Here is a 23,995-nt window from a genome sequence, read left to right on the forward strand (position 1 = left end):
TACTTAACTATTCGCTGTCAATTAATAGTTAATAAACTATGCCGATCTAAGTTATAGGGCATTTTGAACCGGCTACCTACTCAACCTTTTAAAATTTTGATTTTATTATCTAATTTTTCAATTTGTTTGATTTGACTCGATCAACAATATTTTACAGTACAATTGACTGACTCAAATAAAACAAACTGGAAAACTGGATAGTAAATTAAAATTTTCAAAAAGTTGGATATCGGCATCAAAATGATCCATAATTCAGATAAGTTCTATACATTTTTGCCTATTTAAACTCCACTTCAATAAATTAAACAAAATTTTCAAATTTATTTAATCTACAGTTTCACGTACAACATTGCTTAATTAAAATATAGAGAATCGAACAACATGACCAAATGATGCACAGGTACATATATCCACAAATTAATTAGAAGTAATTAATTACTACGTATTACAACAAAGGTGTCCTCCATATATTGCATGTAAATGGACGGTAGTGATTTAGTGAAGCTAATTGAACGGTGGATTGCATTGGCACGTAAACATGCATGCGTACGTTGAGAGGATAATCTTCTAGAATATTATATATACAACGTACATATTTTATATTTATATATATATATATATATATATATTTGTCATTATATATATATATGTATCTTATAGCATCTTATTATTAAATTTTTAGCAAAATAATTAAAGTAACTAATTAAGAAGGAAGTTGTCAACGCTACACCATTGAATTAATTAATTAATTAGATTCAAATTTAATTATTTATGCGGTCAACTTTATCTGTATAGATAGTTATAATTTAAATTGAATTTGTTGAATGTTGCACGTCAAATGGAGTAATTAAGTCACGGGTTAGTTGTTGTATATATAGATTAGATTTTCTCACTCATACATGATCACATATTAATTGTTTATTATATATTACACATTTAAAAGAGTTGGTATGTGGAATAATATATATACATATATACAAGCTTTTTTGTTTTTCCTATGTTATAATGGAATCACTTTATAACTACAACGTGATATCTTTTGCAGAAAAAATTAATAGAATACTTTTACATCGCACTTAATCAGCGTAACTCCAAACTGAGCTTAGATGTAACTTTTTTTTTTTATTATAGTTTTATACTCCAACATGTAATTTGTTTATGGTGATCAAATTAAATATGACATGTTTTAATTGTGGGGAATTAATATCTTGTAGAAATATTCAGTTCGATGCCGTGTAAACGGGGAGTCAAATTCACGTGGAATTCACGTGACAATTTGGTGTATTTTTTTTCTTAATTAAAATGTGGAGAGCATGGAATTAATGTGGGAGTTGATGGGCATAAAACAGTTGGATGGAGTGATGAGAATCTCGCGTTACAATTTTTTTAAAAAAAAAAATTAGTGGAGAATAAAAATCAAATATATTAGTATAATATAGTATAAAGAATATTATACAAATGTTACACTAATTGGATCAATCCAATTATCCAAAAGCTACCAAAAAATTAGTGAAATATATTGGCATTATGTTCTTTAAAAAATATACCATTAAATAGCCAAATCGACCTTTAACTTATTTAAATACAAGTATTGAGGTACTCAGATGCAAAATAAAAGGTTTTTATACATGTAACCTGATTGTTACATGCAAATATTTTAAAATTTTTATATTTAAAAAATAATAATTTGGTTTATAAAAAAAAAATTACTCTAAACAGTTATTTGCAAAGAGGATCTTTCAAAGGTAAGATATTAGATATAGCTAAACATTTTATTTTAATTTTAAATTATGTAATTTAGTTTATCTCACATCATCGAACTCGCGTCCCACTCTTATTACATGCTAAAAATTATTAAATAATTATTTTCAAAGTGAGCAAATAATAATCTTAAACCCCTCAATTTTTTTAATTAATTACTATTTAATTTATTCTCACTCTTCTCTTTTTAGTTACAACAAGTCATGAGTTCCCTCCACCAACTACTTAATTAATTGTTCTTTAGTTATATTATCTCACCATAATAACAACTAATTTAACCCCCATATTAATTCTCTCTCATTCTTTTTCCTCCTTTATTAAGAGGAGCAAATCCTTGTGTTAAAACAAGAACAAAAAAAAAAAAAAAAAAGGAGAAAAAGAAAAAAAAAAACTCTATTCTCTTCTCTCATATGCATACTGTATCGAAACGCGGTTACGGTTCGGGATTGCATTCTTCGGCCTGGAGTTTTATCTCATGTTTTTGTGATTCGTCGGATAAGGTTACCTCGAAACCGTCGAGCTCGAGCTCGGTTTCGCGGTGGGGATCGTCGCCGTGGTGGCGGTCGAGGCTGCGGCGGACAAAGCGCACCGTGCCAGCGGAAAACGCGGCGGCGGTGGCTGCAACGCGCGGCAGGGGAACCGCACGGTGGAGGAGATTCTTCGAAAGGTCTCGTAAGGTGCGAGTTGAATATAAATATGAAAAAAATTATTCTTTAGTAGCTTAAACTTTTATGGAAAATAATTATTTCATATAATTTCATGCTACGAGTGCAAAATTTATTAATTTTTCTTTTCCACCGATTAAATTTCTATTGGTGTTCGTGGTGATCGCCTTTAACTAATTTTTATTTGATTAATTTTATGCTTTTTAATTGCATTTTGATTTTCTCTGATTTATTGTTATATATTAGATTTAGCTAGTAGTTTTAGAAAATAATTATAGGTTGTGTTAATTAAATTACGAATTATGCTTTATGGTAGTAAATTATAATTAATCCATCCATCCTTAGATTACAATCTCGAATCAATTAATTGGAAGCATATTCTTATTTAAATATAATACTATAATTTACAAGTAAAATGATATCGGATAAATTCGTTTGAAATTAAAGCATTGGTTTTGTTTGTAAGAAATAATTAAAACTTTTAGTCTAAATATTTTATTTTTTATATTTAATCGTTCTGTGTATATATCTATATTTGTACTTTTAAATAAGTTCAGAATCATGGCTTAAATTATATAAAAAAATATTTAACAAAGCAAAAAAAAATCTGATAAAATTTGTATTTAGAATCTCGTGATTTGATTGGCTATGCTGAGCGGAAATTTATTAAAAGTCTCCTCAATCAGTTCTCACTGAGACAGTTTAGTGAGGTGTACAATTCATCCCGAATTCGTGCCTTAAATGCCTATTTCAATATAAAATCTTTTCAAAAAATCAATAAAATTGAATAAGAAGCTTCTCAAGTTTTGTGTGTGTGTGTGTGTGTGTGAGAGAGAGAGAGAGAGAGAGAGAGAGAGAGAGAGAGAAAAAGCATGTTTGCTCACGTGTGAAAGATGTTAGAGTTCATTTCCCTTCTATTTATGGAAAATTTGAAAACGATAAGCCCTTCGTTTTTTTTTTTTTTAACAAGAAAAAAAAAGGAAAATGGGGGGTGAAAGAAAAATTCTCTAAAGGATTTTGAGAAAGACGTTGAAAAGCAAGCGGGGTCGAGAAATTGTTGCCCCGCAGACGCAGACGCAGACGCATTCATGCACGTACTGCACTCTTCTATCCATCCATTTTATTTTATACATTTCAATCTGGTTATTGTGCTGAGTAACGTCTCTTTTTCTATTTGAAAAGAAAAATAATACTAATCTTCTAGCCAATATTACTTGGATTCGTTAAACATTTATTTAATTTGGTTTAGAGAAATCTGTGAACAATAATTAAATTTAATAAATCTGTCACTTGATTGTAAAATTTGTTGCGTTACAATGGGGATGAGATTTTGAATATAAATATTAAAGATACTGTTATAGATTAAGCATTTAGAAAAGAACATTTTTTTTCATATTATTTAGAGTTGAAGACACTAAAAGTTCGCTCATAATTTTATTTAATTTTTTTATTTAACTTAAATCTGCGTCTCTAGCTCTTTAGACGCACTAGGTGTACGCAACGATTTCTCACAGGTGTATGAGATTTGTGGATCTTAGTGTGTGTCTCATAATCTTGTTTTATTCATAATTGCATCACATAAAAATATTTTTAGTAAAAAATAAAAGAAAAAAAAAAAAGAGACAAAGCCTTTGACTAGTCCTAAATTTGACTAAATCTTCATTGTTTGTAATAGAAGAACCAACACCAGCGCCAACAACAACAGGATCCAAAAGACCCGGTCCACGCCACCGTGGACCGAACAATGCGCCCGGTCCACCACGTGGCATCCAGGTGCACCGCCGGAAACAGTGAGCCCTCGCTGCTGTACAGCATGGTGGACCCGGTCCATGCCCGGATGCTGACGACGAGCCATCGCACCTCACCGGAGCACGGCGGACGACGTCTATATCGGCTGTATGAGAAGTTAGGGTTTTGCGGAGAGCTCGACGCCTCCGCGGGCCTCCCCGTGCTCGCGGTGGTGCTCGCGGTGATGCTGCTGTGCGGCCGGCTATGCGCGGTGTTCTGCATGGCTGCGTGGTTCTACGTGCTGCCGCGGTTTAGGTTGCCGGAGTCGGCGACCGGTAGTAGTAGTAGTACTATGACAAGCGAAACGAATAGCAAAGCGGCGATCGCAGACGTCGACTCCGAGGAGTACAAGAAAATGGTGGTGTTGAAGGGTTTTCTTGAGCGAGACCCGCGGCGGCCACCGATGGCAAGCTCGCTCTCGTCGCACGCATGACTATTACTTCTGAGTTACGCAGTTTTTAATTATATTTTTTTCTCTTATTTGTTTTTGGCTCAATATTGTTGCATTTTTGGCTAATGTATATTTTTATTACAAGATGTTGTGATTGAGAGGCTGAGACAAATCAACAAATAGGTTCACAAATATGTAAAAGGTTATATATATACATGTAAATATGTAATCGAAAATTAACAAAATAATAACATAAGAGAGACTCCCTGGAATTGGAATTATCTGGTTCAACTGGTTTTCTTTTTCTTTTTTTTTTCGATTGAGGTAACTGTTTATTTTAAACTATATATTTAATCATTTTGAATTTAAGTTATTTTTCTAAAAGGAATTAGCTAGCTAGAGATTCATTACTTAAGTTATTAGTCATCATTAGTTAATGAATTCCCTAGTTTCATCTAGTAAAACAGTGTTCACAAAAAATAAAATTTTTTGTTGTTATATTTAGTAAACTTAGAATGCATCCGACTAAGTAATAAATAACAACTTATTTGAAGAAAAAAAAAATCGAAAGCAAAAATATACTTAGTACTAATAAGTTTTTTATTTTTTGCTGTCAAATAAACAACTAGGATGAAAAAAAAAAAAAAAAATTACAAGCAATCCACTATCAACCCCTACACATTTTTATAAATAAAATTTTATTTAAAAGAAATTAAAAAAAAAGATAAGCATGATAGGAAACGAAGCCTAAGAGTACAACAATTGAAAAAAGTTGTTGAGAAGTCCATTTCAAAATGCCCTACAGATGAAGAGTGAGGCAACAATAAATAGCAGAGATAACTTCTAAGCAGAGTATTACATCAAACCATTCTTCCATATTAAAGGGGAAAAAAAAACCCTCTTATTAATGCATTCAAATTCTGATGTCCCAATGTTGCAATCAGAGTACAAAATGCACCAAAACGTCAGTGTAACTGATCTCAGCAATGCCGCAAATATCGTCTCAGACCGATTTCAGTGCCCTCACTTGTACAGCTGTTTCAATCGCTTTGCCGCTTCGAGAACATTCTCTCGATGGCCAAAGGCGCTAACCCTCACAAAGCCTTCGCCTCCCGGTCCGAACCCGCTTCCCGGTGTAGTTACCATGTGGGCCTTCTCGAGAATCTCGGCAAACACGTCCCATGAGCTCCGGCCCGGGAAGTGCACCCAAACGTAGGGAGCGTTCCTCCCGCCGTAAACATCGAAGCCAAGTGAAGTGAAAGTATCGACGATGATTTCAGCGTTCTCCTTGTAGAATTTGACCACGTCGCCCATCGCCTGCGTAAATAAGTGAAGAATCTAAGCGATAGGAATGGCTTTTGAGATTCGATGCGTTTGCGGTATCTTAACAATGTTACCTTTAAACCCTCGGGAGAAAGACAAGCTAGGCCACCGGCTTGAGCGATATTTGATGCACCGTTAAAGCAAGTGCAGACTATGCGATTGAAGTCCTTGGCGACAGGAAACCCATCAGAAAAGAGTAGCTCCTTAGGGACCACAGTCCAACCAAGACGGACACCAGTGAATCCGGCATACTTGGAGAAAGAAGATGTTTCAATCGCAACCTAGGAATAATTCATCATATATCTCATCAGTTATGGACAGCATCCGACAGAAAGAAAGTGAGGTGTTTTGACGTATATGCTTCAGTGTCTAGACTCCTCGATCACTAGAGAACGATGTTCTATTCAGCTGCCTAAATAGAATCTACAGTGGTAAAATTCCGCTTCGATAAATAAGAAATTTACTCTATTTGTTTCTCTAGTGGCCGAACATACAGAATCTGTGGAAGGGACGCAGAATCAGCTCAAGCAAATAATATCAAATACAATACGCCAAGCATGATTTGATAATATTCTATGGATCTTGTAACTAATCAAAACCTAGAGTAACACACTCTAGCATGGCTAGAACAAGAAATCCTATACAAAAATGAAACGTTAACTATGAAGTGATTAAAAAATTGTCTACAAACAAAACCAAAATATGAGGATAAACATTTGAAGAAATTAGCAACACAACTGAGCTCACCTCTTTTGCTCCGGGGATTTCAAATATAGATTGTGGGCTGTCATCTGAGATATACATGGCATAGGCAGAATCATAAACTATGATGGACCCGTTGTCCTTCGCAAACTGCACCAGCCTTGTCAATTGATCTCTTGATGCAACAGAACCGGTTGGGTTGTTTGGCGAACAGAAGAAGATGACATCCGTTTGTGAAATGCTTGATAAATCAGGGAAAAAGCCATTGTCGGGCGTGCATCTCATGTATTCAATGTTCCCGTACTTCTGGATATCCTTCTGGTATAAGCCAGTTTGCCCCATGATAACACTCGAATCAACATATGCCTGTGATTAAGATTTGTTTACTGTTTAGAATATCCAGAAGCATAAAAACCAACCGAATCTTATCACCCATTTACACCAAAAGCATAAATATCAACTGTAGCTTATCTAGCATTTGCACAAATGTATAGGCATCAAGTACATTAGCCCTAAAGGCAATATAGGTTTTCATCTGCAAACTCCATATAACACATGAATGGAAATGTAGCAAAAATCTCTTGCCAAGTATTATGAGGAAGAATGGTGCTTACAGGATATGACGGATCTTGCACTGCAATCTTGGCATTAGATCCAAAAAGAACCTGCACAAAATTAAAAGCAAGCGAGTCATTCACTATATCTAACGAGAAAACCAAAGTACAGCTATATTCTAAAGAGATGTATCAAATAAGTAGAGTCAACAAGATAAAGCACTTCATAAACTTAGTTTCACATATATCAGAGGTTCCGTAGCAATAAAACTTAAACAAGAAAATAAGAATGCAATGAGGAGGAGATGAAAGAAAGAAATAAGGAAACCTGGAGGCGAGAAATGTCACACTTTGCACCATCTGACACAAATATGTCAGTTTCTTCAATACCTAGGTCTCTATAATAGGTTGAGGCTATTGCAGCTCTCAGATTCTGCACGAGAAGATTAAATAGTTGTGAGCACAATTACATGGATTCATAAATTTTTTTAGCTTAAAATATGAAGAAAAAGTGAAAAAAAATATATATATCTATGAAAGCAGTATCACAAATTAACCATAAAGGACAGAAGGTAAATAAAAAAGTACCTTGTCACCTTGTTCAGCTCCGTAACCACTATAACCCTCAACCATTGATAAAGCATATGCTCTCTACAATGATACCACAAAAAAAAAAAAAAAAAAAAAAAAAAAAAAATCATAGTTTAGCAGTAATTGCTGACAGTTCGAGTTATTATTGGAGCCAATTATAGATCGAACTTAGAAAAATGGACAAATATTACGAAAACTTGGAATCCAAACAAGCAAGACAGCAAAAATCCCCTCCAGTTGTCTTAGAGATATGTGACACAAAAGTACGTGCTAAGAGTAAATCAAATTCTAAGTATCTTAAAACCAAAACTTATGCCATCACTATCTCACTGAGGAGGTAGAAGACCTCTATCTAGAAATGCTAAAGTGCAGGCAACCTCTAGTACCCTACGGCCTGGTATATTGAAAAAAAAAAAAAATGAAGAGAAAGTCAAAATCTAGAGCAAAAAAAATTTATTTTCTTCTGATTCCAAAGCTTTTCAGTTTCAATGACAAAAAATAACTTGCACATCCAGGACTTAAGTCGGAGTTAAAAAGAATCAGATCAAATCAACACCAAAAGAAGATAGATCAAGTTTTATCTGTCCGATTCATGCAACTCACTCAGAACGAAAATGGCAAGGTCCAGATCATGGAAAATGCCATACTGGTGGCATTTTCTCCAACAGGGTGCAAGCGAAAATTGATAAATTGACTAGAGAATCAGCAACCTTTCTGACAACAATGTGATGTTTATGATGATGGAGATGCTATATCTTTGTAAACCAAAGTGTAACTACATTTTAATTGATATACTGTACTTGACAGTCAATTTAGTGCCATCCTTTCACTACCAAACATAGTTACAATGATGTAAATCGAGAAATAGATTGCTTGAACATTGCTATATTTGCATGCTTATAAATACTCAGCTTATGTCCTGTACAGAAGAATCTCCTGTAGAACAAATAACATAAGCCTGTTGATGGTTATTGTAGCAGAGATCCCTAGACGATATTGATCTAGATTGTTTGTGCAACTCTTGCAAATAATTTTCTTAACTCTATACAATTTTGTGGTGGAAATAACTTATGCTATGCCAGTTCAGGGGCACAACAGGCACTCATACAATACACTAATCATAGAAATGATGCACATAAGGGATTGGAAAAGCAAGCAAAGGCAGTAGCAGGGTCTAAATAAGTACTATTATTAAGAGTTATGTGTGAAACAATTTCCTGTACATCTACATGGAGTATCTGTACATGTAGAACAGTCTAATTACACAAATATCTCAAAATAAAAAGAGAGAAATTGTCTTTTACAACAAGAAGCTCTAAAAAGATAAGAACAGACTCCAAAATTAAGTTGCAAGGAAAATAAAATATACAGCACTTGTGAACCACAGCATGTAATTGCAAGAAAAATTGTCCAGCTTTCTTATCAAAATACATTACCTTAGCCATGGCAGAAGTTATAACATCCGGGATGGGTTCTGTAGTGTCACCAATACCGAGGCTTAGCACTTGTGCATCAGGGTACTTCAGCAAGTGAGCCGACCTCCTCCTAGCAATCTGTTTCAACAATTCAGAAGAGATGTATTACAAAGAGCTCATACAGTATGCAAGTTAGTTACCTACATGTTTGGAGTTATTTTAAAAATTCATAAATTTTATGGGCCTCTTGAATGAGCATGTTGACCGCGGCATAAACATTTGATTTGATTTCTACAAACAAATTCTCACAGGCAACATCTTGGAGGTCCATACAGAGATCGTTGATTCTGTTCTGTACTACATGAAGCAAAGTAGCCTCACCATACGTTCTCCTGTTATACATTAGGATAATGGGAGCGACATGAAGCGATTGTTGCAGAAACAAGCTTTTATTTATTCGAAACAACAATTATATCTAACATGACATAGGTAAATGCTGCCACAGTGTGCTAACTTTACAGCTAAGATTCAGAACTAAAACCCTAATAGCGAAACCATTAAACTGCTGAATCAAACTCTCTGGTTGTAAACTCGGCCTGATAATTTGAACTTTGATACCACCAAATAGATAGAAAGAAAAAGGAACAAAAGATTACCTTGTGTTCATTATCAGCTTTAAACCTCATTAAATATGATTTTTATAATACTGATCGAAAAGATTAAAAAGAAAGAAAAACAAAACTACCATAAAATACCAACCTCCGGAAACAAATAGCCAGCTTGAAGCTTCGCCATATTCTCATTTCGAGCAACCTTTGTCTTGTAAGCTTCACAAAGTAGCAAGTGCCTCTCAGTAACTCCAATTAAATTTAACACAATCAAGCAGGTCGAATATTTGAGTATAAGTAATTTACCGCCAAATTCAAGTTCAAAAAGATTCTGAGCAAGGAATGCAACTTCAACAACATGATTTGCAAAATGCGTATGAAAAGGAAAAATGGTCCATGCATCTCATAAAGGAGCAGTTTTTTCACACTTGTTTAGCACATGCACTTACCGACAATTGAGCCAGCATACACAAGTAACAAATACCAGCATAAAATAGATGTTATAAGTAATCAAGTTCCCCACTTTAACAACCTATATGTTGAATGTAAATATTAAAAACACCATTCTGGGGTAGCTCAAGCTATTTTCACAGTATTTACAGAGTATCAGAACAGTAGGATCAGGTACTTTAGTTGCGAGCCGAGAATCAAGTGAAAACTACACAATATTTCACACAATACAACTACTGTAGCACAAAAGGAGATCAAATTCAGATGCAACCATGGAGAGAAAGAGATCACCAGTTTTCTCCGAGGGAGGGCTCGCCACGCACAAGCAGATCCCTGGGCTTCTTCGGCGGAGAGAAGCACTCGGTTCTCTGATCACACAAAACGATAAACGAATCATTCAACACCCACACACAGAGAGAGAGAGAGAGAGAGAGAGAGAGAGAGAGAGGGTGCGCCATGGGACCTGGTGGTGAAAGTCGAGGGGGACAAGAAGGAGGAGGAGGCGGCGGCGGAGGAGAGTTGGATCGCCGACGACGACATTTTTCGCCGGAAAAAAGCTTGCGCGGCGGCGGCGGCGGCGGCGGCGGCGGCGGCGACGTTGGAAACAGGAGAGGGTATGTTGGAGTTAGGACTCGAGTAGTTGATGCCCTTTTCTCATTTTAGAAGGTGAAAAAAATTATAAATTGCACCCTAGTCCCTAAACTCCTGGTATTGTTTCATTTTACTCCACATACTTTTAATTTTGCCTAAAATGTAGAAATTTTTTTTGTAAATATCTTATTTTTTTACTTTTTCTTTCTGACTTTTCAAAATCTATATTTTCCCACTTCAAAATTTAAAGTTGATGCATTTAGCCCCACTTTGTCGAGGTTCTATTAATATTTTGTTCATTTCTTATAATTTATACTAAAAATATTTTTAAAAGAATACGTTAAAATTTTATTTTTTTTCTTATAGAACAAGAAAAGAGAATTTAATTACTTCGCCTCATCATTAAAGCCTTAATCCTCTGAAAATATTTCCATAGTTTTAATAGGACAAGATATAGATTTCTGAATATTGGATGCAAAAAGTGAAAAATGAGATATTTACGAGAGGGTTTTTTTTTGTAGCCTTTAACTTTTAATTTTAAACCTATTTGTTTTACAAAAGGTAAAATTTAAATTGAAGTAGACTTTTGATTAAACTAAACTTATGTGAAAATTACTTTTCTTCTTGTATTATTTATTTGTGTAACTATGAAATTGAATTTTCTTTAGTTTTGTTGTTTGTTGGTAAGAAATAAATAGCGTAAAAGCTGAATATGTGAGAGCTAGGTTAATATTTTGTTATTTTTTCTCGCTTCTTTTTCGTAGTTGACTTCATCCTAGGGTGAACCAAAGTCGATTACGATATTTTAAAAGTTTTGATTTTCGACCGAAAGTGAAGTTATAATGAACCAAACGACGAAAGTAAATATTTATAAGCAAAAACTGTCGGATCGTTGGCGCTAACCATTAATTTCAAAAGCTTGAGCTATTAGAAATGCGCAATCAATTCACTTAAAGCATATAGAAACAGCGCCAACGGGTCTCGATTGTGACTCGGCCCACCTGGCCTTACGCCACTTCGAACATAATTCGGCCCAACCCAACCTCACGCCATTTCGAATATGACTCGGGCTACATGGCCTCCCACCACAGGGCAGGATGCTGACCCATTTAAGACAACAATCCCTCCTCCAGCACCTGGACACATTTGCAGCATGCAGGAATCGAACCTGTGACCTCTGGCTCTGATACCACTTGTCGGATCGTTGGCGCTAACCATTAATCCCAAAAACTCGAGCTGTTAGAAATACGCAACAAATTCACTTAAAGTGTACAGGAACAACGCCAACGGGTCTCGATTGTGACTCGGCCCACTTGGTCTCACGCCACTTCGAACATGACTCGACCCAACCCAGCCTCACGCCATTTCGAACATGACTTGGCCCACATGGCCTCCCGCTACAGGGCAGGATGCTGGCCCATTTAAGCCAACAAAAACCACCTCACTTCTTTTCACTTTCGATGAAAACCAACACCGTAAAACTAGTGAAACTGGAGTTTGAAGTTAGCACTCGCCTATCTATCCTTCAAAAGTTTTCGATTTTTATATTTATACCTCAAAAACTTTTATACTGGATTTTACATCCCAGAAAATCTAAAATCTATCCAAATAAACACTCAAGTAGGAGTATAAATGAATAACAGATGAAGTATAGAAGGTATATTTGAAACATAAAGTAAGTATGAAACTACATAACTTTTAAAAAGCAAAAAAGGCTATTATTTTAATAACAAAAAGAAATATATAATATATTTTTTATTGATCAAAATATCCTTATTAATTTCAAAAAATATTCTTATATATATATAAATCTCTAATCCTAGGGTTTACCAATAGGATTTAGAGTTTAGAAAAATATAAATTTTAAAAATTTTAAATAGCAGTAAGAGGTATATAAGCAAAAGCACCTCAAAATTAAAATCTTAGAACTAATCGATCGTGGGCCCGTTCCCGGTCGGCCGAAGATATTTAGTATGAATGGGCTGGACCGGTTCATAGCCTATTGGGCCTCCAAAAAAATAAATGGTTTTTGTAGCATTTTTGGGCCCAATAAGATCTCATACATGATACATACACAACACATGAATGAAACAACATTTGCATACGCATAAATGACAATATATTTAAGGGGCAATTGCTTATATACCCCTGAAAAATTTCCGACTTTCCGATTTACTCCTCTTAGAAGACTAATATTGAAAATGCTCTTTCTATGTTCCAACCTATTTCTAATATACCTCTAGAGTTAAAATCCGTTAATGAACTCTGTTATCTCTGTAAAATTACTATTTTGTCCTTTCAAATATACTCTTCCACCATCACCGACTTTCTTATTTGCCTTTAAATTCAGGGGCACAAAAAGTATTTTGACTTTTGGTATTTTTCAATATTCCCCTCTACCGTCACTAACATTTCTTATTTGCCCTTAAATTGAGGGCAAAATTGGTATTTTAATTTTTTTAACTGTCGTAAATATTTAACTCACGTTTAACCCAAGTTAACTTAACAGGAGATAACTACGGAGGTATTTTGCAATAATGGTGGAATATATGAGGGGTATTTTAAAAAGAAAAAAAAGTATGGATAAATCGAATATTTTCAAACGTACGAGGGGTATATAGGCAATTCTCCCTATATTTTTAAACTAGTACAGTGGTTGTTATTCTCAGATTGTCGACCTTCAAATCAAGGATTTGATTTGATATGTATGAGGGATTTGATATATTTATTCTTTAGAAAAAAAATGCTGGTCTTGCTGTGCCAAAGAGGTCCTGTATGAATATATGAATATCTTACTCGGTATGTCTTTTTTGTATTGAAAGTGCTTAATGAATGAACGAAGAGGACGACAAAACTTACAATGACTAACTTAAATTCGACCTTCAAATCGTTTCTTCAAAATCATAGTTGGCCCCAAAGGAAGCTCAAATCAAATCCCTAATTTACGATCACAGAAGTAAAATTCTTATATTATGTAAAATTCTCAATTTACATCAAAATCGACTGTAAACAGAAGAGATGTACTGAATCCAGACACAATATTTAACCCACAAATTAGGATGTACGCAGAGGTTTCTATAAAAAATAATGCTACTTGTATGCCTATAAGTAGCTATAAATATTACACTCCACTCATCCTAGAATTTATTTTTTTTTTATAAATTTTTACTGTGATAATCTTTGGATGAACGGAATATAAAATTTACACCTTATAAATAGGTACATAGATAGCATTGCTTTATGTGAATGACAGTGACAAGGGGATGTTTGGTTCCTCCAAAAAAAAAAGTATATATATTTTTTTATTTTGAGAATAACATTTTTCATTGGAAAGCTCTTTTTTCAGTTTATGCATGTTTGGTTTCAAAAAAAATATTTTTTTAAAAAAATAAAATTATCCGGATTTCATGAAAAGTTATTGTTTTCGGAAAACAGAAACACTATTTTTCATAAAATCGAGAATTTTTTTTTTAGAAAAACTAAATTTTTAAAAACCCAACAGATGAAAAACTGGAAAAAAAATTACGAAAAATTTTAAAAAAAATTTCTACACTTTTTCCCGAAGAACCAAAAGCTCCTAAGGGTTCTTTTTTTTTAATTAAAAAAAAAAGAAAAAGGTGGGTTAAGTCACATGGCTAAAATTGTGGCTAATAAATTAAAACGGGCTAATAACGCGTCTGCGTTCAAACTAAGCCCAAGTGTGTGAACCACGTGGTCCCTAAAACAAAATACTTATTAAAAAACGTTACCATGCACGTTGATATATATTATATATAAAGTTATATATAAACCCAAATGCACGTGTGGACACACTTTTTAAAGTGGGAAAGTGCTTGAAAATTATCAAATTTGGGATTTGGGTGCGTTAGGTGCTGGTTATTTGACAATAATGCAAAAGGGGCACGATAATTAAAAAATTTAAACTATCAAAAAATAATATTTTAATATTTTAAATTCAACAGGTTAATTAATTACAATAACGAATTGTTGTGTTTGTTTATTTCTAATTTAGCACAAATTTATCCCATAATTTTAATTTTAATTGTGTAATTTGAGCACCAAATTGCTTAGTGCACTTTTGACCTTTCAAATAAACTTTTTTTTTTTTTTATAGCTTTGTATAAATGCTTTGATGAACAATAAGTCCCCTTTAGGGTGCTCTAAAGAGAATTTCTACTAGAAGGAATTGGATAAGGCTCATACATGTTCATGTTTGCATCCAACCTCTAATGTATTCTTTTTAAAGAAATTAATTTTTTTTTTTAAAAAAAGGGTAAACTTTAAATACCGCTATGTGGTTTCGCACTTTCTCATTTTAATACCATGTGGTTTAAAATATATCAAGTTAGTGTCCTGTGATTTCATTTTTATCTTTTCGTCAGTTTTTTTGTTAATATTTTGTTAAATTATATACAAAAAACTTCAGATAACCTATCTAGGTTTATCGAATATTCACTTTAGTACCCTTTGGTTTTAACTTTGTCACTGATTTAACGAAAAAAATTAATGAAATCGATAATAAAAAGAAAAAAATAAAACCACAGAATACTAAATTGATATACTTTAAACTACAAGATATTAAAATAAGAAAGTATGAAACTACATGGGTGATACTTAAAATTTTCTCAAAAAAAAAACTTGTATCAAGAGAACCTATTCAAAATGGTAGTCCACTTTTTTAATTTAAAAAAAAAAACACATACTATAAAAAAAGTTATGCTAAGTAACTAACAAGGACTAAAATTAGTGGATCCCACAATATTATGTCTCCCTATTCCTTCTTTGATGTTCTATCAACTATTAAATGTCACTGTGTCCTTGTACCATGCCATTTAAGGGACATGAACCACTAAGATATATATATATATATATATATACATTCCCCTCACCAAATCCAAACCCTATTTGTTCCACTGTTTAAAGGCACACAAAGAGACTTTTATGCACCTTTTGTTAGGTTATCTTTCACTGTTGTTTCAAATTTTGCTTGCTCATATATAACTCACATTTATTATCAACTTTGTTAGGAACTGGGGTATTTGTTAAATGATGCAGTTGGGAATTGGGATTGGGCCTAACATGGTCACTTTATAGTAGAGGTTCTTTTAGATCCCAAAGCTAAAAAGAAAATTATAACTAGTGCCTTGAACATTCATTAACAAATAATTTATGGCGCTTGAATTGCAGCTTCTTTTGTTTGAAAGAAAAGTACGTAGCAAACTATTCACTTCATTTATTTTTTTAATTAAAAATAACTCCAGCTACAAGCGTGTGTAAACTAATAGCCAACTACGTTAGGTTTAGTCGGTCGCTTAAATTGCAGTTGTTGGTGAAACTAAATCATATAATAAGATGGGTCTTACTGTGATCGAGCGGAGTGAATCGTGTTCAATTTGATTCGAGTTAGGCTCGATTTGATATTGAATATATAATTAAATTATATACTTTCAAGTAATTAAGTCTCAGCATTACTTAACTCGATCAAGCTCAGCTCGAATAGGCTCGAAATTATATATTTATATCTGTATAATTTATCTAGAGTTTTTATTTGAAACTGAAGAGAAATTTTTTTTTTGTAGCAAAAGGTGCATGCTTAAAATCACTGCAACATAGATATTTAGATGTCAAATCGCATGCATAAGTAGTATATGACTTATCAAGCTATTCATTAATTTAGGGTCAGAGTTCGAAATATCACTCGATCAGGCTAGACTTATATATATCTCAAAATTTTAAGGCTCGAAATTAATTTCAAGTCAAGTTTTGACCACCCTTCCGTGTGAGTTAGCAAGAGAGAGAGAGTAACTCGTATTCACTTTTTTTTAAAAAAAAAATTAAGAAAAAAGTAGTATAGTAGCTATCTGATTCATTTTTGTTTAAAATAAATAAAGATAGAAATATAAAATAATTTATTAGTTTCGAACTTAATTAGAACATAGGTTGCTCTTATTTGTCGTTGTTAAAATATACTAATCATCATAATTCATAGGCTTAGTGCACCACAAGGCAAACCCAAAGTAAAAGCGAAAGATAAAGACTCTAATTAAAAGGAAGTTCCATAATAGAGTTTTCTTTATTTTTTGAACAATACTACGTATACACCAACCGTCCCTAAAGCAAGTGGCAAAAGGTTTGGTGGTTGGTACCCGAGACCCAAGTTCGAATCTTAGTTGATTCACATTTCTAGCTAAGTTTATTTCTAAATGAAATAAACGAAGAGGATAGCGTGCTATCTATCTCTCAAAAAAAAAAAAAAAAAATACTACGTATACACCCTACTTAGGATGTGTGATTGATAGTTAACACCGCATCTATTGATTGCCACTTGCTTTAGGGACGGTCGGTTACTAGTTACGAAAATGTTAAAGTACAATTTTCACAACTCTCGCGTATGGTATGCAAAACACGTTTCAAAAGCAACCGCAACTTGATAAAGAAGCTCCTCAACGAGTTCTCGTTAAAACAGTTTGGTAAATCGCGCTTGAATCTTAAAGACCTATTTCAATCTAAAAATTTGTGTATATATACTCAACGGTGGGCTAGAGAGAACTCTATAAGAGAGAATGCGTTGTTACTTTTAAAGTTTTTTACTACAAAAAGATGAGTATATATAACTGATGCGTAAATGAGTCGCGTTAGAACAGTTTGATAAATCGTGTGATTCATTCCATACAAAAAGTGCACTAATCTAAAGGAGAATGAAGTGTCCCTCATTCAAATTTTAGTCCTTTGTACACGTAACCCACTCCCTCCCTCTCTCTCTCTCTCTCTCTCTCTCTCTCTCTCTCTCTCTCTCTCTATATATATATATATATATATATGTGTGTGTGTGTAAGTGTGTAAGCCCACATGCATGACACAACATATCCTACAAAATGCGTTCAATGGTCGAACACTTGATGGGCACCATGGGAGGCGGAGATTACGGGGGCGCAGAGGCGCGTGGGCGCGCGGTGATCCTCGTCCCGTTCCCGGCGCAGGGCCACGTGACCCCGATGCTCCACCTCGCGCGCGCCCTCGCGCGCCGCGGCTTCGCCCCGACGCTCGCGCTCCCGGACTTCTTCCACGGCGCCGCCGCGCCGCCGCTCGACCCCGCGGTCGCGCTCGCGCCGCTCGCCACGGGGACCCCGCGCGGCGGCGGCGGGGAGGGGTTCGCGGGACTCGTCGCGGCGATGGAGGCGCGCGCGCCCGCGCAGCTGGAGAGGTTGCTGCTGCGGCGGCGCGGCGCGGGGGCGGGGGCGGGGGAGGAGGTGGCGTGCGTGGTGGTGGACGTGCTCGCGTCGTGGGCGGTGCCCATCGCGGCGCGGTGCGGCGTCCCCGCCGCGGGGTTCTGGCCCGCCATGCTCGCCAGCTACCGCATCGTCTCCGCGATACCGGAGCTCCTCCGCAAGGGCCTCATCTCCAACTGCGGTACGCACCGCACCGCACTGTGTTCTGCTTCTACTTCTGCTTCTACTTCTACTTAACAGCAACAGCTATTTCCATCGATCACTTATTTAATAAATAAGTCGAGTATGAACTGAATTTTTTAACTCAAAATCTTAACAAAATGAACATCAGTAAGTGCCAGTTCACTAGTGTTCGGCTCGATAAAACCCAAAATAAATAAATATATATATAATAAATTTTTATTATTTGAACTTTTGATCAATCCAAATGGTACTCGATCTATATTTTGTAAATTTTAGTTATTAAATTATGATTCTAATTTACGACACGTACCTTTTTAGAGCATTTATTCAGTTCTAAATTTTCGACCGTGGAAGTTAAAACTCAATTGCAATCTTATCCTTTCTATTAGACTTAACTAGCTAAATTGATGAAATATCTAGATAATGTTGTATAAGAGCCCGTTTGGTCGCGTATAGTTGTACCACACGACTTTAATTTTAAGAAAACAAAAAAAATTATTTGATTAAATACTCCTATGTAATTCGATAAAAAAAATTAATACACCAATCAGCAGAGTTATTTAATTTGATAAAAGTTTTAACTAAGTGTAGGAACTCAAATAAGAAAAAATTTAAAAAGTGTCTAAATGCAAAAAAATAATTAAAAGTTGAGGGACATTTTCAAAACGTGTCTATAGTTGAGGGGTTGCTATACTTTTTAACCCTCAAAAGTTATTATTATACATTGAAACCAGTGAATGATACACGCGCCACAAATAACCCTCTTTTTGCCAACTCAGCGCCGCATCACTATCTACTAGTAACACCACATGTGCACTTTACAGGTACTCCTCTGCAGGAACTCCACTTACCTTTCCTACCGAAAGCGACCGCCGGCGACCTCCCGTGGCTCGTCGGGAACTCCACATCCCGGAAGCTGCGATTCGCCTTCTGGCGCCGCACCCTCCGCCGCGCCCAAACCCTCCCCCACATCCTCGTCAACTCCTTCGACGACGCCGAGCCCGGAAGTCGCGACTTACCGGAACTCACCACTTCCCCGCCCGGCCCACGCATCCTCCCCATCGGCCCATTAACAGCCCACGATGAGGCCCGGCCCAATTACGGCCTGTACCAGCCCGACCCAACCTGTGTGGATTGGTTGGACTCGAAGCCCGCCGGGTCCGTGATCTACGTGTCGTTCGGGAGCTGGGTGGGGCCCATCGGGCCCGACCGGGTCGACGCGCTCGCGCGCGGGTTGGACTCGACCGGCCGGCCGTTTCTCTGGGCCTTGAAGCCCGAACCGGCCTGGCGAACCGGGCTCCCGGCCCGGTTCGAGGAGCGCGTCGCGGGGCGCGGGAAACTCGTGGGTTGGGCCCCACAGGAGGAGGTTTTGGGCCACCCCTCCGTGGGCTGCTATCTTACGCACTGCGGGTGGAACTCAACGGTCGAGGCGCTAAAATGCGCCAAGAGGCTCCTGTGCTACCCCATCTCCGGGGACCAATTTGTGAATTGCGAATACATCGAGGGGGTGTGGGGGATTGGGCTGAGAGTGGATACCATGGATTTGGGTGAGTTGAGGGGCTGCGTTGAGAAGGTGATGGGTGGGAGAGAGGGCGAGGAGATGCAGAGGAGAGTGGATGAGCTGCGAAGAGAAGTGCTTCAGGGGAAAGCTAGTGTTAGAGCCAAGAACAATCTCCAATTGTTTGTGGATTCAATTAAGCGAACGCCTCGTGTGCGAGAGTAAACAGTTGTTGTATTCGGGATACTGATTTTGACAGAGCAGTTGCTACAGCTTGTCGAGTTTATAGAATTAATAATGATGATGTTTAATGTATTTGACTTGTCAATAATAACTTAATATCAATGATAAGTTTTGGATTTTTATTGTCCTTCTCCTACTGCTACTCCTGGTTTAATTTAATTTTCTCTGGTTTGATATAAAATTTTGGCATGTCGAAAGAATGGTCTCTATTTGCTTAAGTTTTTAAATTCAAACAGTTTTCACAACAATAAGTTATTATAAAAAGTTACATAAAACTGAAAATAATGAAGCTATGCAGGGCATTTTTGTGAGCACCGGAAAGGCGGAAACCGATGAACAACACTGCAGATCAAGAGAAAATTGACAATGAGACCAGTTCAAAATATCATTTGTCACAAAGAAAAGGGTCTCACACCTTTTCCATTATAATCTCAGAATACATCATCTGTATATATTGATACAAAAGAATCACTACACCAATACTCACATTAGACACATGTTTCATGCATGACAAAAAGAATTTGAGTTGCTTTCCGACTGTGCACTTGCTCTGTGACATGAGAATGAGTTGCGACTTGCGACCGCTCTATCGAAGTAACTCTTTCTTGTATAAACTCTCTCTACTGTAGAGATAAACGATACATTGTATATAAGTTTCGTTTATATTAATGGCTTTTACGTAGTATGTCTAATCCAAAGCAGCTTTGTTTCTTCTCGCAGCTATCGGCATCTGCAGACCATCTAGAAGAGGCCTAGCAAGGACATCAGCTCGCAAACCCCACATGCTTGTTGGCCATATGGAGGAGGAGCAACTCTCCGAATCCGTCAAGTTCGAGGTGCTCGACGACTTCCTAACAGCGAGCAGCGCATCATCCATCGAAGGATTGCTGTTGTTAATAAAATTCTGGCAACTCCTATTCATCGTGTCTGCCCGACCCCCTGATTTTGGTCTCAGCGGGAGACCTTTTCCCTTATACGCCAATTTTTCAACCGATTGACGCCTCCGAATAGATTTCTCGATATCATTGGTCTCTGCGGTTTCGGCAGTTGATCTATCCTCCGTGATCCCATTAGCGCAGAGAGAAGAGTTGATCTTGTAGACCGCCATTTCTGTGCCTTCGAGTAGCGGGCCAAGTTTATGCGGCGGCGCGAGGCTGTAGAATCCTTGTAAACTACTCATGGCGGGCGATACTTTGCACGACGGAGGTTTTAGTTTGAGTGTTTGAACAGTATCGAGAATATCACTTCGAGCTCGGCGTGGAGGAGTTTGATCTCTGAAACAACTTCAGTATGTTAGAAAGGTTCGCACAGTGAGTTAACGATGCGATGTCTAAACAAACATACGATGTTTTGCATTAGTTAATCTGAAGTGCTCAAACATAGCACAGAAATGACGGAAAAACATATGCAGCAAACTCATAAGCAAGCAATCACTGGATATTTTTCGTCACCTGTCATTAGCTGCGCCATTTGAGATGTTCGGCGACGGAGGATGCCTCCCAGGTAGAGGAATTTGCAACGATTTGCGAGCGAACATCTGAATATCTGTTACCAACCCATTCATCCTTTTGATATCGGCTACCTAATCATCGAAATTACAATATGGAGCATATTAATGGCACTTTAAAAAGCACAAAATACATGAATATATATACACGGCTCTGTAAACAATAATTGTTTAACTATTTACATGTGCGCGGTGGAAAACAGAAAAACAAGCTCAGCATCTGTTTTGAGTACGAAATCATCAAAACATCGTTCTCTATTAGTATAAACTTTTTGATTTTTTTTTTAAACAAATATATATATATATATTTCACGTGGTATCGAATCAGGAGATCATGAGTTCAAATCTGATCAGACTCCTAAATCTCGTCCAATTTTGTCCTATATATTTAAGTCCAAATTTCCGGCCCAAATAATTAAAATATCATTCTCCAATAGCTTAAACTTCTAAAAAAAATGGCTGTTTCAGAGTTCGATGAATGTAAAATAATGGGCCAAAAATATGAGGAAAAAGCATAATTTTTCTATCAATCAACAACTATAAGATCCTACTCATGTTGCTTTCAACAAAATGGTAAAAAAGGAGATCAAAATAGGGATGGTTCTTCTAGTACAAAATTTACGCTTCGCATGAAATATACTAAATATATTAATTAAATCCGTAAAGATAAATGACCTATCCAAATTGTAAAGTTGATGAGTAATTAATTGATTCAAATCAAATAAATTATATTCCTAGCAAAATTATAACTTTTAATGATTAGAGAGTCAAATTGAAAAACAAAAAAAAAAAAAAAAGCTTTTCAACTACCTCCACACCATACTTTATGGCGACCCCCGCGAGTGTATCCATCCTCGACACTCTATGCTCTATGTAACCAACACCGAACGGCGACAACGGCGACGACGAAGATGATGATGATGATGATGATGATGATGAAGGGGATTGGGGCCACGGCGGAGACGACGACACGGGGATCGTCGCGACCCCATCGATCTCCTTTTTCGCACGATGTGCGACGAACCCGTCGATCGAACCATTGGAAACGAGGTACGAGCTCACCCCATTTCTCCTACCCCGCTCCATTTGCGCCTCCGAAGATCTCAACCTCACCGTCATTGCGCCGCGAAAACCCTAATTTCGCCCAAAATTGCCGCGAAACGCACGAAATTCACGAACTCGCCGGATAAAAAATCCGAATTTTTGGGAAAAAAGTGGAATTTTTTGGAGACAAATACCTAAATCCGTGGATCCGGAGTTGAATTTGACGGAGATTGCTTTCGATTATTCGTCGGATTCCGAATTTGGGGTCGGAAACCCCCAAAATGAGGAGAGAGAGAGAGAGAGAGAGAGAGAGAGAGAGAGAGAGGTGTTAATGGAGGAGGAGAGCGAAGGCCATGGATTAATTAAATAAGCTGTTGCACGAATTTTGACGCGGTGCGGGGCGTGATGTACACGTGGACTAATTCTAGGCGGTGTCATCGAATTTCTCTTGTGAAAGAGTAAAAGTAGAGTGCCCGGTCCCTGTAGACTCCGATATTGCATCGTAGTCCTCTAATCTTTTCACTTAAGTCCCCCAACATTCTAATTTAGAATTTAAGTATCTATCGGTTCAGACCGTGCCCGCTGTGCCGTATCATATCAATAAGAAATTAATAAAATATATATTTCGTGCCGAAAATAGTGTCTATAGTATAACTCAAAATCTTTCCTAGTTAAAATTAGTAAGTAATTACATAAATAGAATAAAAAATGATTAAAAAAAGTATTAAAAAATTAGAACATATTGCCTATGTTATCAACAATAAATATTTACACAACAATATACGCCGTGCTATACATAAGTTCGCGTCATTGTACTTAAATTTTTTTATTCTAATATATTATAAGATATTTATGATTCAGCGATTATTTTACGAAAAAAAATACATATTATTAATTTACGAGGGATGAAATCATAATAGAAATGAAAGTTTCTTCAGGGACCAAAATTGTAAAATCCACAAATTTTGCCCTTTTTTTAAGGTAAAACCTTAATTGATTTAACCGACAAAATTTTCTTATTAGTCACAAATTTGGGATATTTATTGCACTAATTATAGTGCCAAAATTATTTTAAATCATACAAAATAAATAAATAAATAAATATATATATATATATAATATTTATTGCGTTACCAAGTCACTGCTATATAAAGTATTTTGCATTTTCCTCGTTGTTCCGTTTACGGAACTATTTACCTATCTAGCCTCTTTACAAAAAAATATTCCCTATCTAGCCTTCTTTTGAAAAATATTCCCCATCTAGCCTCATTTTCAAAGATTAAAGAAAAAAAGAGAAATTAATACCTTTAATATATATTAAAGGGTTAAGTGGGGGAGATTACCTTTTTCTCTCTCCTTTCCCGAGATCCCTTCTCACTCCCTAATTTTTGTGTATAATTTATCTCATATCAATTTATTTCAAAATAGAAAATTTTCACATGGTGCATCAAC

General features: G+C 36.2%; 4 protein-coding genes across 7 annotated transcripts; 2 read left to right on the forward strand and 2 right to left on the reverse strand.

Moving 5' to 3' along the window:
• Positions 2,127–4,872, forward strand: LOC109708111. 2 transcript variants are annotated; one of them, XM_020229713.1, is made up of 2 exons: positions 2,127–2,438; positions 4,102–4,872. In XM_020229713.1, the coding sequence occupies exons 1-2, from the start codon at positions 2,172–2,174 to the stop codon at positions 4,645–4,647; spliced, it is 813 nt and encodes a 270-aa protein (XP_020085302.1). In that variant the 5' UTR covers positions 2,127–2,171; the 3' UTR covers positions 4,648–4,872. The 2 variants fall into 2 exon arrangements, with proteins under 2 accessions (XP_020085302.1, XP_020085303.1); XM_020229714.1 differs by having other exon boundaries at positions 4,105–4,872.
• On the reverse strand, positions 5,368–10,887 carry LOC109708071 (probable LL-diaminopimelate aminotransferase, chloroplastic). Its single transcript, XM_020229661.1, has 10 exons — positions 10,712–10,887; positions 10,540–10,616; positions 9,950–10,017; positions 9,212–9,328; positions 7,773–7,835; positions 7,513–7,617; positions 7,245–7,295; positions 6,676–6,996; positions 6,003–6,209; positions 5,368–5,922 (listed from the first exon to the last, which is right to left on the reverse strand). The coding sequence occupies exons 1-10, from the start codon at positions 10,786–10,788 to the stop codon at positions 5,629–5,631; spliced, it is 1,380 nt and encodes a 459-aa protein (XP_020085250.1). The 5' UTR covers positions 10,789–10,887; the 3' UTR covers positions 5,368–5,628.
• LOC109707397 (UDP-glycosyltransferase 82A1) lies at positions 17,674–20,046 on the forward strand. The gene is made up of 2 exons (XM_020228634.1): positions 17,674–18,249; positions 19,076–20,046. The coding sequence occupies exons 1-2, from the start codon at positions 17,715–17,717 to the stop codon at positions 19,972–19,974; spliced, it is 1,434 nt and encodes a 477-aa protein (XP_020084223.1). The 5' UTR covers positions 17,674–17,714; the 3' UTR covers positions 19,975–20,046.
• LOC109707104 (probable peptidoglycan endopeptidase LytE) lies at positions 20,353–22,888 on the reverse strand. Of its 3 annotated transcripts, none has more exons than XM_020228194.1 (4): positions 22,738–22,888; positions 22,310–22,633; positions 21,444–21,574; positions 20,353–21,266 (listed from the first exon to the last, which is right to left on the reverse strand). In XM_020228194.1, exons 2-4 carry the CDS (start codon positions 22,616–22,618, stop codon positions 20,681–20,683), a joined length of 1,026 nt encoding a protein of 341 aa, XP_020083783.1. In that variant the 5' UTR covers positions 22,619–22,633; positions 22,738–22,888; the 3' UTR covers positions 20,353–20,680. The 3 variants fall into 3 exon arrangements, with proteins under 3 accessions (XP_020083783.1, XP_020083781.1, XP_020083780.1); XM_020228192.1 differs by having other exon boundaries at positions 22,310–22,652; positions 22,738–22,886; XM_020228191.1 differs by having other exon boundaries at positions 22,310–22,881.

This window comes from Ananas comosus, linkage group 3 (assembly GCF_001540865.1).
Source record: "Ananas comosus cultivar F153 linkage group 3, ASM154086v1, whole genome shotgun sequence".
Classification (NCBI taxonomy): Eukaryota; Viridiplantae; Streptophyta; class Magnoliopsida; order Poales; family Bromeliaceae; genus Ananas; species Ananas comosus.

What these genes read in the sequence shown, in the direction of transcription:
- LOC109708111 (XM_020229713.1), top strand. Translation starts at nt 2,172, where the DNA reads ATGCATACTGTATCGAAACGCGGTTACGGTTCGGGATTGCATTCTTCG. An exon ending in TCTTCGAAAGGTCTCGTAAG is followed by an intron (nt 2,439 to 4,101) that starts GTGCGAGTTGAA and finishes TGTTTGTAATAG; the next exon opens with AAGAACCAACACCAGCGCCA.
- LOC109708071 (XM_020229661.1), bottom strand. Translation starts at nt 10,788, where the DNA reads ATGTCGTCGTCGGCGATCCAACTCTCCTCCGCCGCCGCCTCCTCCTCC. An exon ending in CCCTCCCTCGGAGAAAACTG is followed by an intron (nt 10,018 to 10,539) that starts GTGATCTCTTTC and finishes TACTTTGTGAAG; the next exon opens with CTTACAAGACAAAGGTTGCT. An exon ending in GTGACATTTCTCGCCTCCAG is followed by an intron (nt 7,296 to 7,512) that starts GTTTCCTTATTT and finishes AATTTTGTGCAG; the next exon opens with GTTCTTTTTGGATCTAATGC.
- LOC109707397 (XM_020228634.1), top strand. Translation starts at nt 17,715, where the DNA reads ATGCGTTCAATGGTCGAACACTTGATGGGCACCATGGGAGGCGGAGAT. An exon ending in GGGCCTCATCTCCAACTGCG is followed by an intron (nt 18,250 to 19,075) that starts GTACGCACCGCA and finishes TGCACTTTACAG; the next exon opens with GTACTCCTCTGCAGGAACTC.
- LOC109707104 (XM_020228194.1), bottom strand. Translation starts at nt 22,618, where the DNA reads ATGACGGTGAGGTTGAGATCTTCGGAGGCGCAAATGGAGCGGGGTAGG. An exon ending in CCATAAAGTATGGTGTGGAG is followed by an intron (nt 21,575 to 22,309) that starts GTAGTTGAAAAG and finishes TTCGATGATTAG; the next exon opens with GTAGCCGATATCAAAAGGAT. An exon ending in AATGGCGCAGCTAATGACAG is followed by an intron (nt 21,267 to 21,443) that starts GTGACGAAAAAT and finishes AAGTTGTTTCAG; the next exon opens with AGATCAAACTCCTCCACGCC.